The sequence below is a fragment of the Sturnira hondurensis genome, unplaced genomic scaffold (assembly GCF_014824575.4).
Source record: "Sturnira hondurensis isolate 20B ecotype Veracruz unplaced genomic scaffold, ASM1482457v3 Scaffold0021354, whole genome shotgun sequence".
Lineage (NCBI taxonomy): Eukaryota > Metazoa > Chordata > Mammalia > Chiroptera > Phyllostomidae > Sturnira > Sturnira hondurensis.
Window position 1 is genome coordinate 28,566,912 of NW_028093985.1, and position 13,101 is coordinate 28,580,012.

Here is a 13,101-nt window from a genome sequence, read left to right on the forward strand (position 1 = left end):
TTTTCTAAAAAACATGTGAGTTGTTCCTCATTCTACAAAGCTGTCATTCTTCATTAGCAAAAAAGGTTACAGTAAGTTATAATCAGTGTTTAGTGCCCTGTCAAATAATTAAGTATAATAAAAAGCTTTCAGTGAGTTTAATGTTAACATGGTCTGATTAAAGCCAAGTCTTGAAATGCATTAGGTGCCTATTATGTCAGATATTTGAGACTTCTTCCATCTACAGATTAAATTTTTTGATTTGTGCTTACGTTATCATCAGAGTCAAAATTCACAGTGCTCATACAAAATGGGCTTGATGGTGCCCAGCAAAGGCAATATTCAGGAAATCAAGCACATAAATCATACAACCCTGTTACTGACTGATAAGGGAGCAAAGTCCCATAGACACTGTGCGACTTGCCCAGGGTCACACGGCGGTAAGCCGATTCTCCCTTGCCAGTTAGAACTGAGGTTTGGGGTTGTACTGAAGGAATTGTGATCATGGTCATTATTTCTTTCAGAGGTTTAAGATATTTACTGGAAAAAAAAAGTTTATTATGTCTTTTTCTTGATTGGGTGGGAAATATATGCAAAAGAAAAACATAATTTACATTTAGCTCTTGTATTTAAAAGCCATTTAAGGATGCACGGCTTGTCACAGCACCTCTTTTAAGGCTCCAACACGGAGACAAGGCTGCAACCTCCCCACTTTCTCATGAGAATAACTGGAATGTGCCTCGACACTTGGCCATTCCTAACCCTGCATTCTTTGAGCAGCTTCTCAGGCCTTCCCTTGTACACGTCTTATTATCTTTTTGGTCCACAAAGATTTTGAAAAATCAGCAAAGTACAAGTAGCCCCTGAAATAAAGGCGTCATTCAAGGAACAAAGAAGTAGAAGGAGGGCTCCAATTAAAATGATGAAAATCTTTCATTTTTATTTAGGTATACTTGTATGGACACGTGTATATACAAATACAGATCGTATGGGGTTTGTTGGTGTGGGGGGCGTTTGTGTTTTACACCCTTTTTAACGTTTATATAATGTCAGCATTTCAAAACAGCACTGGATGAGGAAGTGCGAAGGAACTGCAAAGCAGGGCAGTAGGAGCAGAGGGCCACACGGAGCCGGACGGCACACCCAGACGCACACACAATGAGCAGCTTCAATGGCGTGTCAAGAGTAAGCATGGAAAGCGGATTTTGACTCATGGGTAACCTCCAACATGCCAGCATCTATTAAACTGTACAGACAATGGGAGCAGGCCCATTGTAGGGAGATTTGTCTCACATCCGAGCAGCTCGGGGGCAAATGCATGGGAAAAGCTCAGTGATGCCAAACCAGAGACAGACCTGCCCATTCAAGGTTCTGAGGGAAAATAAAACGTGGGAGGAAGGAGAGAGACAAAAAAAAAATAAACACAAGAAATAAAAGGGGTTTGTAGGCAAACGGGGTGTTGGTGGAGGTGGTTCTCAAAAGAAACTAGTGACCACAGCTCTGAGAGCAATGAATGGAAAGGAGGAGTTTAAACTGTTTTTCTAGTTTGGGAAAAACCCATAAAAATGGCTGCTGCCGTTGCTAAGGCACCAGAGAAAAGCAAAGTTCCTGGAAATCCACAGGTACTGTATAACCCTCCTTTCACAGTGACCACAGGGAAACACCCCCCACTTCAACCTTCCGGCAGGAACTGTTGGCGTCTTTCCCATACCTGGGCTGTGTGGTACTGGTCATTTTTCCCGGGGCAAAGTGAAGCTGTGAAAACCACCACGAAGGGAATGGAACCAAAGTACAGAACTGTTTCTAAATTCCCTAAACCTTTTCAAACCAACGTGCTGGGATGAGGGGAAAAGAAACCCCACCACAGGGGTCCAACATTGGACCGTGAAAACACTGAGAACCAAACAGCGATCAAAAAGCCATGTTGTCCTGGGTCCCAAGACAGTGGAGCCTCACGTTTGGGAGTGCGATGACCACACGCGCCTCTCGTATGGAGCAGTGTCTCGGCCACTCGTGACTCTTCTCAAGCAAGTACACACACTGGATGTTTCAAAGGCTCAGTGCGTGTTTTGTATCCTGAAAGACTATTGTTCTCACTTACAAAAGACATAAGAATCAAATTAATACTTTATTATCAAACACTATATACAACAGAGGTTGCTAATAATACAGAATTTAAAGAACGCCGTTTTTTTTTTTAACGTTTTACTTTTCTTTCCTTTGCCACCCAAGAAAGTACAGTACAAAACAATAGTCTAAACTAACACGGACTGTTAACTGGTCTATTAAAGGATACACGGTATCCACTAAACAGACAGATCCTTATTTCCCTGCTTCATGTTGCAAAGCCCTAGGCAACCAGGGCCACAGGTCGCTGGGGTTTGACCAACGGGCTGAGAGGCAGCTAAGGCTGTCCTTCAGACTTTTTCAATTGTTTTTGAAATTAAAAGCTGCTACAAAGTTGCATCGACATCCTGCTAAGCCCCCAGAGGGTTGGAATGACACCACAAAAGGCCACCAGCACTTTTTGGACGAGATGAAAACTGTCCGATACCAATCATCCTGAAAACTCCGCAGCAAGCATTACCTACAATGACATCACTTACAGGTAGAGAAGCACACAGTCTACTGGTGTGGAGAGTCTTGCTACTTTTACCTTGTTTTACTTAATTTGTAGTGGCACAGTGGTGAAGTAAAGGGGTCTAATTTCACTGTGAAAAATGAAAGAGTTGGCAGAGAGGGCCACGGGTTATTATTTCATCATTTGTTAGAGACAAATGCTAGAAAAACCACAGAAGTCACCATTTCTAAAATGAAATTAGTACTGCTAATGTAGTAATGACTAACTGGAATCATTACAGGATCATTTGATTTCCTTGTGGTTATAGAACATGCAGTAGTATTTTGGTTCCGACCATTGATCCATTTTAGAAGGCATCTCTTTTTCCTCTATCCAAATCCCACTGGACCAACAAGCCTGTAACTATTAATAAAAAGTAGTAGTATTGGATATTACTGAGAGTAATGAGTATATAAATAGTTAAAGGAAAAAAAGAATCCAATGCTGTGAACTTTCGTTTCAGTGAAATGGTGGCTGCCGTCTGCGAATAGGACTCTGCCACTCCGGAGAGGTCCCCGATGTCCAGAGGAACACGGCTGATTGTGCGGGCGAGGCTGGCAACCCTGCTCACCGGCTCCAAGAGCACACCGACCCAGCAGTGACATCCACGCCAGACCGATCAGGTAAGCCCAGATCACATCTCAGCATGTGTACAAACTCCCCAGGGTGCAGTACCTTTACAGCTGCCTTTTGTTCACGTACTTTCCTAATGCAGGGCTGCTCACAATTCTCAACAAATTCCCATTCATGAAATCTGTCCATAACATGACCTTGGTTTGTTTTTTTTTTCTTTACACATACTTTAAAAATATGTTAAAACCCCCTGTTTTGCTGGAATTCTTCCAATTTTTCCTATCATACGATGATCGTCGCATTTACTTTTTGTTCTCTTTCGAAAGGCATGGTTTCTACTGATATGTCGTGCAAGAGCAAAAAAGGCAAGATTTCTTTTCCATTGGTCTGATGCTTTTCCCTGTCTAGGCTTTGGAGCTGAGAGTCCGTGACAGCCTCACCAGTAGAAACCCCCAAGGCTTGCATTTCCTGGTAACTAACCGGAAACATCCCTTCCTGGCCACGCTGAGATTCCTCACACAGGGTCATCCTGCATTTTTTATTCTCCTTCGGTCCCATCCCCACAATGAAACAAGATAGCCCCTGTATTTCTAAATGTATCAAGGGATATCACTTTTTCTCACAAGTTTAAATAGGACAAGCATATATACTCACTCTCAGCATAAAGTATATCTAAATAATGTATTTTCTATTCTAGTGGATTTTTAAAAAAATATTTTGTTAAAGTCTTTGGGACTCCACCTTGTTTATCTCCCACAGATAAACACATGTTCCCCAATGCTTCAGGCTGTGTCAGAAAGGGAAAGAATATAAAATCAACACTTGAATTTTTTTATTCCACACTTTGGAATTTTTATTCCAAATTTCCCTTTAGCCCTCCCAAGTAGTACTGACTGACTCTCCAGGTGACAGGGGTTTGCATCGGAGCCCCTGTAGTCGTGGAGTGTGGAGCAAGACGTGGGTACTGGGGGGAGTCGGGGAAAGGCCACCGCACACTGGCGCTGCAGCAAAGCCAAATCCCATCTCCTCTGGCCACTGGCATCTTTTCCTTGGTTCCTGTTGTGCCCCAGAGGAGTATCCAAAGCTATTCCCTTATGCACTCATCAACCCTGGCTTGTCAGCCTTGGGGAAGGTCACTTTATTCATAAAAATGCCTCTTTGAGTTTCTTTAAAAAAAATAGTTGTAGCACCATGGTGATCTGTATTCAAAGGGAAAAAAAATCTGGTGTACTCTGCCCAGTCACCAAAAAATTAGAGGCACTCGTACATACACACCCCCACCAAACTTGCGTTTTCTCTGATTTCATACTCGCTCTGTGCTAGCATTCTGGCACCCTACCCGCCTCCTAGAAAAAAAAAGGCTTCTTTTAAGGAGCACACGTTTACTGTCAAGAATGCTTTAAGACAGTCATCTAAAAAACAAAAACAAAAAACCAGTGTCTCAACCTCCGAGAAGCCTGTTCATTTACACACTCCAAGAGGATATGGTGTAGTATTATATCCGTTCCTAATACCTCCCCTCTGGCCTTGACATGGTGACACAATGCCCTGCATGATTGTCCTGCAGTCCAGACTGAGACGGCATAAACACTGTCCGGGAGAGTCAAACCCTCCCGGGCCTCGTTGTCACGGGCTGCACCTGCCACTACTATCCCTCAGCCACACGCTGCTGACATAGTGCACTGACGGAGGTGAGCTCTGAGAGGAGAATGCACAGGAGCTGATGACCACTAGCGTCCCTACAACAATTTGGCATTTTCGCCTGGAGTCCATTTAATTTGGAAGGGGTGAGAAAAGTCAAGGGCAAGGGCTGGGGATGGGGCGAGGGAGGCGGCAACTACTTTAGCCCCCCAACGGCCCCAAGTTGTTGCTTAGAATCGAGGCTGAAAGAAAGAAAACAAAAATCTGACATTTGCCAAAAAACCAACAACAAGTCCCTTCTTAGGATGAGCAGTTAGGTGGATCTCTGGTGTTCCAAGACCCTGATGTTTTCTCTGACAGGTGACGAAAGGAGACTGTGCTATAATGTCAAAAGCATCGCCAGGAGGAACAGTAGGATTGCCAAAAGGCGGCTGGGTATCCTTGGTGTTTGTGCCGCGTTCTCACCGCGGGATGGCTCGGCTGACTCATGTACGGTGTCATCTGTTCGAACAGAAAGCACACATTCCAATGAGATTTCACATCCTTAATAACTCTCTTGCAGCAGCCTGCTGTTAACAGACCTCGCCACCCTCTGCAAAGTAAGGTAATGAACCTTGTGCCACCATTGACTTTCATGTCTGCATAATCACTCATTATTTACGGCAAACAAAAAAGAGGCAGACAAAATTGGACTTTCTCAGCAACAGTAACAGTTCCTTAAAAACTGAGGGGAAAAACATATGCCCACACGCTAACCCTCGGCATGTGCGCTCCTATGGCTTGCCAGAAGTTAGACACACCTTGCACAGGCTTGAGATCTCTGAATGTAATGTTTAAACTCAAGATGCCACGGAAAAGCAGGTAACATGTTCGGGGTGGGGGCAGTCATGTTGGCCTATTAGTGGTTAACTGGAGTGGGCTGCCCATTTTCCTCATTTAAAGCAGTGTCACAGGACTAGCGTTGAATGCCTGGTGGTTGGAAGCCCAGATGAATTTTCAAATATGAGAAATCAGATGCCAAAACAGCAGCATTTGAAATAAACTATATGTAATGCCTACTAAACCTCAATACACCAGTGCCTGCTGGTTTGCTTACAATTAGGCATCAATTATGGTGCTATTTCCATTACAAACCCTGTATCCCCAGGATTAAATTACTTGAACTTAACTATTTTTATTTTTTACCAGGCTGAAGCTTGGCACATAAATTATCAGCGTGGATGCAAATTTTCCTCTAAATAAAATGGATTAAGTGAGGCAAGCTTCTTTTATTTAGCTATAAAGTGTTCTGTGAGGCTGCCTCTGACTCTGGATAGCCTTCCTGATCTGCATGATTAACAGGCTTCCCTTCAAAACAGGAACTTTGCGGCAATTAGTATCCAAAGATAGATGGGAGGGTTGCCTCTGAGCCACGCTATGCTCTTGTACTGGTATCTCCTTCCTTGCACCTGGCCGACCTTATCGCTGAACTGCACGTTCTCGGGGCCAACAGTGGGGTTCTGTGGTAGATTTTATTTCAGCATCAGGGGCCCTTCCTGTAGGAGCTTAGCCTTCGTCATCTTGCCTTTGCTCACGAGTCAGAACGGTGACAAGTGAGAGAGACTCCAGTGATTGTCCTCAATTTTGCAGAACTCAGAGGACAGTCCCTAAATACCCATGAATGACCTACCTCACCCCTTTAATGGATTAACTGTCTGTTTTTTTTTAAATTCACTTATATTTTCAGAACACTCAACATGTCACAACAAGGATGCTTTTTCTTCACTGGGTGGAGACACACCCTCTATTATTTTCCTAAAGTGACCGCTTTTCGGCCTCTGCTTCAGGTATGCTCAGGTAGGCCACTTCTGTTCATCGTGTTCATGCCAACACGGACTAAGAAGTGTGTTTTCTCAGCTTTGAGTCGTCTTCCCTGGAGGGCTCTTATGTTGGCCTGTCCTTGCAGAGAAGCTGTGGTGTCCCTATGCTCCACCAGCTCCCTTTCTTCTGGCCCTCAGCAAACCTGCACGGAGTGGCTATTACCTTAGGAGACACGAAACGGTTAGAAAGCAAGAATGGGAAGTAAAATAGATGGGGAGGAAAATATAAAGCCCCACACAGATGAGCCAAATAATTGTGGACTCTCTTCTATGCTCTTTCTCACCCTTGCAAAGGTATTAAGTCTGTACTTAACAGGAAGTACATGTACATGCCCTTAATAGCCCTGAAATTAAAATTCAAATCATTTCTTAAGAGCACCAATATAGAGGCAATCAGAACAATAGAGTATGGCAGGCTTAATTGTAAAAGAACCATAAATCCTGAGGATTGCAGAGTTCACTTTGAAATACCACTTATTTTATATACCTGAAATTACATCAGCTGTCAGATCCTTCTCCACCTGATTTTTACTAAGCTATTACCCTGTCCTCAAGGTTGGAAGTGCACTGCTAAAAGCTACCCAAGTAACACCCTGAGTACTCAGTGCGAGCTTGAAGGGACCAGCCCTGCCTGTCCCTCCAGGGTGCTCAGTGAGGGCTGTCTATTGCTCCATGCTTGCAGCAAAAGACAGGGCGGATGAACCTACAGGACATCGAGAAGGAAGCATTTGTTTTTCATGTAAGTGAAACACGAGGCTAAATGTGCTTTTCAGTTCTCAATAATGAACCACCTTTAGAATCAGCTCCTTTCTAAGCAATCAACCAGTAAGTACCATCTTGCCCTCAAAGAAGAAAATCCGTCCCATTAGGGCATCACGGTTCTTCTGTTCTCCCTGCAACATGCTGGTCCGGGCTCCAGATTCTACAAAGCATGCTTTGATTAAAACAGAGCCTCACTGTTGAGAGAGTCGATGGCCCCGAGAAGCAAACTGAGAAACATGCTGCTATTTGAATAAATCTGAGCAATCTCAGAATTCTAAGAGGGAATTCATCAGCAAAATCTATCCCAATGGAAATTATACCTAAACACGAGGATTTCTAACACTTGTAACAATCAAGGTGAGTTGGGAGAAGAAAATATTCTTCTTCAGAAGCCAAACCACGTCTTCCCTCCTGGCTACAGGGTTCCACGCGTGAGGGTTTCAGCAGGTAACTGGGGGGACACTAGCAACACTTTGGAGCATATTATGCAGCGTATGTCTGCCCTGAGATCACCCTGTGTCCCTGATGATAGGAAACTGGCAGGCAGAGTGTGCAAGCAAACATCAAAGACAAACACATTCCGAAGACAGGTGAATTAGTACACATTGCCGAGAACATGCAGTAGAAACCTTTCCGGCTTGACGGATTCATAAAGTCTGGGTTTACAAATCTGACCGCATTTTCTAAGGAATCAGGTGAAGTACTCGGATTTATTACTGCATTTACACAGCCAAGAATGGCAGGGCAACCTTGTCTTACTTGTTCAGTGAAGATGCTCACAAGAAAGCCCTTAAGCACAGTCGGGGCTGTCTCAAGGAGCTTTTTCTGTGTGAAGACCTATGCAGGTCCACCCGTGTGTCTACTCCTCCCCTCCCCACGCTGTCTCTGACTGCGAACTTCCATCGGTTATCTGGGCATCGATTGGGGGGCTATGGTGGACTTTTAAATGTTCAGTAGAAAAGAGTCTTTCCGCAAAGACAGCGAGAGATGCTCACGTATGAACGCATCTGAGGATGACACATTTACTCATTAGTTGGAGTCAAAGGTATTCTATTGCCAGAATAGTCCTCAGTGTGCTTCTTCAGGAGCAGAGAAAAACATACTATCAGTTATGCTTTTAAGCCGCCTCTTGCTTTCTTGACAGGTAATGGAATTTACCTGGAAAAGAGATTATTGGAAAGATAGGCCTACGTTCTGTTAACAGCTTGCATCAGAAAATCGTATCCAGGGTAACTCACATTCAAACACTCCTAACTTTGCTGGTCCTTGTATACATGACATCGACAAAGCCAAGAGAGACAAGGGCTTTTTATGCACTTCTCTCCGAACAGGTAAGAGAATCCTACTTCTGTATTAACGCTGGAATGGGAGTTGAGAGATATAACATCTGCATATTAGACCTGCATCTCTCTCAAACTAGCTGTGTCACCTGAGATCACCCACCGGGCAAGTCTCAGTTATAAAAGGAAGACTGCAGACTCCATGGTCCTTACAAGACGTCCCATCCAACTCACAGATCCCACGATCGCCCAGGTCCTCGAGCTTGGGAGGAGCCTGGTACCTTGAAAAGCCACAGTGATGCTTCCGGATTTCCAGGACACATTTAAAATGCAACTTTCCAAAGCAGCTAACTGATCCCTTGGGAGCCACTAGGGCCTCTGAGAGCTTATTGTACACACCTCTCCTCTCATGCCTGCCTTAGAAAAACAAGGATGCTTGGGGGGAAAAAACCTAACTCCTCCTGTCAGTTACAACGGGAAAGCTATTGTATGTCCCGAGGCACCGCATTTACTCAGGCTACATTTCCCTAAGGCTGGTTGACTGTGTGTCCCAGTAACAATACTTGAAGGATAAAGTAGCTGCTCACACCCTTCAGTTTCTAGGGCCCTAAGAAAGAAGTCCTCCTGCAAACAGATGAGAGAAAGTCTCTGTTTACGTAAGGGGAGGGGACTCACATCTTTCTGTGGAGAGGAAATAATTTTACTTCCCTTAAGCTTTGAGATGATCACAGGAGATGGGTAAGCAAACCAGTCAAGATCGTGAGCACATAGGGCCAGGCAAAGAACCCACAGGAAGGCAGGCACACAGAGGCACACTCCTCAGTGATGGTGCACGGGGGTTCCCACTCCTCACAGTCGGTCTGTGGTTGCCTCAAACAGCCAGACTGAATCGATAACCAAGTGGACAGTTTACAGGTTTACATTATCTACAGTATTCTACACCTCACATGCTTCAATGAGTGGGTTTTCTTTTTTTTCACCATGGTGGGAGAAAGTTTGAGGCTGTAGAAATTAGTAATAGACAAAACCTATTTATCCTTAATACCTCCTTTGCCTCGGTAATCAAAGGTCACATTTGGCTTGACAGACTGATACACTTGTGGGAGCAGCAGGTGTGTGAATTTGTAGTGTTAGGAGGCAACATGATTGTACTTCAAATCAATTACTGTTAACAATAGCGCCAATATTTGAAATAAAATAAAGTACTTCAGTGATGCATGTGACTTTCTAGCGAACACTGAATGGGTTGAGTTAGTTACTATTTTATGCGATAATAGTCTTATTACTTTTATCCACAGAGCTGGACATAATATAAAAAAATGATACGCATATACAATAGAAAATTTTTGTCTCATCTAAAAATAGATCCATTAATATTCACAGTGACTCACCGGCATGCTGGGAGGATATGGTAAAAAGTAGTGAGATTTTAGCATTCTGATGGGGCTCTATATTAGGATACTGCATTATATCAAACCCAGGTCCAAAACAGAAAAGGCATTTTATCCAACATGCACTACACAAAGATACTGGAGAAATGAGAGAGAATATAAGTAATATTAGCATCGCTAGCAATGAGCACAAAGCAGAGCCACTCTAACATGCAAACATGCGGAGAGGAAGAAAGGAAAAGAAGTACTGAAGCACCAGAGAGATGCATTTGTTAAGAGAGATTCTCTAAGCATACTAACCTGCTGGTTCTAATGAATTTTCTACTTTGTCGTTAACATCGAAAACACGATCATGAACACCTATAGTTTTCATACAGCTATCTATAACAAAAATAGAGATAACAGCCAAATATGTTAGTGCAGACACCCTTAAACTCCCGTTTTCTTTTTTTCTCTCTCTCTAGTTTTCCTCGCATTTATGGAGAGATTGTTTTACAATCAATGGCACGTTTCCAAAATGCCAATATTGTTCCCATTTGCTGTGCACATACAACAGTTTAAGAAACAACAAGTTAGCAACTGCTGTGTACTTAAAAGCATCGTGAAGAATGATGAGAAAAAATCTGATGAAAACTAAAACATGGATGTTGATATACAAAACAGATACAACACAGGATTTAACAGTAAAAAAAGTTTTACCGCTGTGAACCAGACCATACAATAAAGCATGCGCAGGGGGGCCACCCTCTGAAGCTCATTCTAGTGAACTTACTTGTCGGTCTCACAAACACTTTGAGCTTTAGACAGGACCTTCTTCCATTGTCTGGGATTGCAGAGGCTGCGGACAAGACAAAAAGAGCGGAGAGAACAGCGGATTACTCTTCACTTTCAAATGCAAATGATCTGCAATAATTTTTTTTTTTCTGAATAAGAGCAGCATACTCTAATTCTTCCCAGAAGTTAAAACTACTTTTCCGATTGATATAGACTCTTACAGAAAGGGCTACTTATCTACCCCTGTGTTCTCTTTTCAATACAATAAAGAAAGAATCATGCAAGAATGTTGGTAATCTACAGAAAATACTTCGGGTTTTATTTCAAAGGCTCTTCCATTTAACCTGATCTGTTATCAATTTTCTCTAAAATCAGAAGATAATGCTTGAGCTCTCCTGCTTTCACAGAGCTCCGCCTCCTCGGCTGTAGGGAAAGGGGCCCAGCAGAGCCCAAGGTGAAAGTGCTGGCAAGAACCAATACCAGAGAGTTACGAGGCCAACTTAAACATGACCTATTTCTGCTGGGGAAAGTAAAGCTTTGTCTGTCCTGAAAGCCTGTCTGTCAGTGCTTTGCAGGTAATTCAATTAGAGGGTTTACTCAGAACTTGACTCCACATTCTGTATGACTAACCCGAGCCCAGCAACTTCCATCATGCTATTATAAGTACAATATGTTATTGAGAAAGTGCTATGCAATGGTACATTTATTTTTAAAAATTTGCCACAGAGAAGGATGGAATTAATAAAGGGGGCTTACCAAAACATGACAACATGTTTCAAGTTATAAAACACTTGAGGAAGAAACTTTCTTCTCCTCTTCAAGATAATAAGACTGTGAACTCTTCCTGCATTTGAAAGATTATCTCCCCTCAGCGCACACAGCGTAATATCAAAGGGATTTACAAAGGCAAGGCAGTAGGACCATTAGCGATCACAGATGTTTACTAATGCATTCTAGAAATGACAAAAATTACAGAAATGAGGGCTGCATACTTTCCTCCCTATGTGTTCGCTTCAAGTGGTTTCTTTGTTCAGACAGAGCAGATGACATCAATCAAAACACACATGGCTGACAGTCCGGGTGGCGATGCCCTCAGTGACAAAGAGGCGGCCGGCTTTGGGGGTGCCTTCACGCTCTGAGATTTTCACCTTTTGCTATCCTTCAGGGGGAGCCCAGGAAACTAAAATGCTTAGTTTGCAGGTGAGAGGATTCAAGATGCAAATTATGAACTAATTTTACACAGATCTCCTCATGTAATTCCAGATGCCTGTCCTGCAGGAGAACTTATGAATTCACCACCTAAAAGACACCAAGCTGCGAAGGCCCCCTAGCATTGCTATGCAACATACCTGTTGAAAACTTTTAATTCTAAGACAAAAGTCCATGGAAAAGATGTTCTCGGCCTTCCCCACCTCCCCTGTTCACTCTGACAAGCAGTTAAGAAGTGTTAACAGCTGGCTTTGCTGTAGGCTTTCATTAAATCAAAGTCAGAAAAACTCCCTCTACTGACATTTACAGTAACTAGTGTGTTATTTAGGGCACAATATTTGCACTCTGTGGTTTGATCCAGGAAATGGTGTCCTTCCTGTGGACCCCAACTGCAAATGTTCATCACAAATACAGTACACTTAGGTGCCTCTAATTCACTAGAAAAACCATGGGTTCCTGAGATAGTTTATGTGTTACTCAAGGGAGGCGGTGTGCTAAAGTGGCACGTGGGTGTCTACACTGTCATCGTATGGGTTTCTGCGCTGTGAGGAACTCACCACGAATCTGATTGCCATGTGTACTGACTGACGTTCTTGATGACACTGCAAGGTACAACAGGCTCAAGGCAGAATCAGATGTTTAATCTGTTTCGTGGGGGAACTTCTTGGAATTAGTACAGGTCTTTCAGATTTATATGTAGGAGAAGGCCTATAAATCTAGGACATAAAAATCACTGTAATAACTAAACAGCAACACATGATAAACTGTCCAGGAAAAACTGAAGAGTGTTCTCTTACCAGCTCTCAAAGAGGGACAGTTAGCATTAGCTACTGGATGGGTTACATTCTTTGTGAATTAAGAATATAAAATGTACTTATATGAAATAAAAGGCTCTCTTTCCCATCAGACTTCTCGATGAGTGCCTCATCTACTCTCTGTCATCAGAGAGGTTGTAACAATGATAATGTGACTGACATCTTGTGGTTCTGCTTGCCTATTATACTCTAATCCTT

The 13,101-nt window shown here is 43.1% G+C and overlaps 1 protein-coding gene across 2 annotated transcripts in view; it reads right to left on the reverse strand.

The window, feature by feature from the left end:
* Positions 1-893: 893 nt before the first annotated feature.
* Positions 894-13,101, reverse strand: part of EFNA5 (ephrin A5) — a 275,762-nt gene continuing 263,554 nt past the window's right edge. The window contains exons 3-5 of one of the 2 annotated variants that reach the window (XM_037032157.1): positions 10,878-10,943; positions 10,406-10,486; positions 894-5,314 (exon numbers count right to left, since the gene is read on the reverse strand). In XM_037032157.1, the coding sequence (XP_036888052.1) occupies positions 5,193-5,314; positions 10,406-10,486; positions 10,878-10,943 (269 nt within the window). In that variant the 3' untranslated portion in view covers positions 894-5,192. The remainder of the gene's footprint in view (positions 5,315-10,405; positions 10,487-10,877; positions 10,944-13,101) is intronic. The other variant, XM_037032158.1, reaches the window with a different exon arrangement.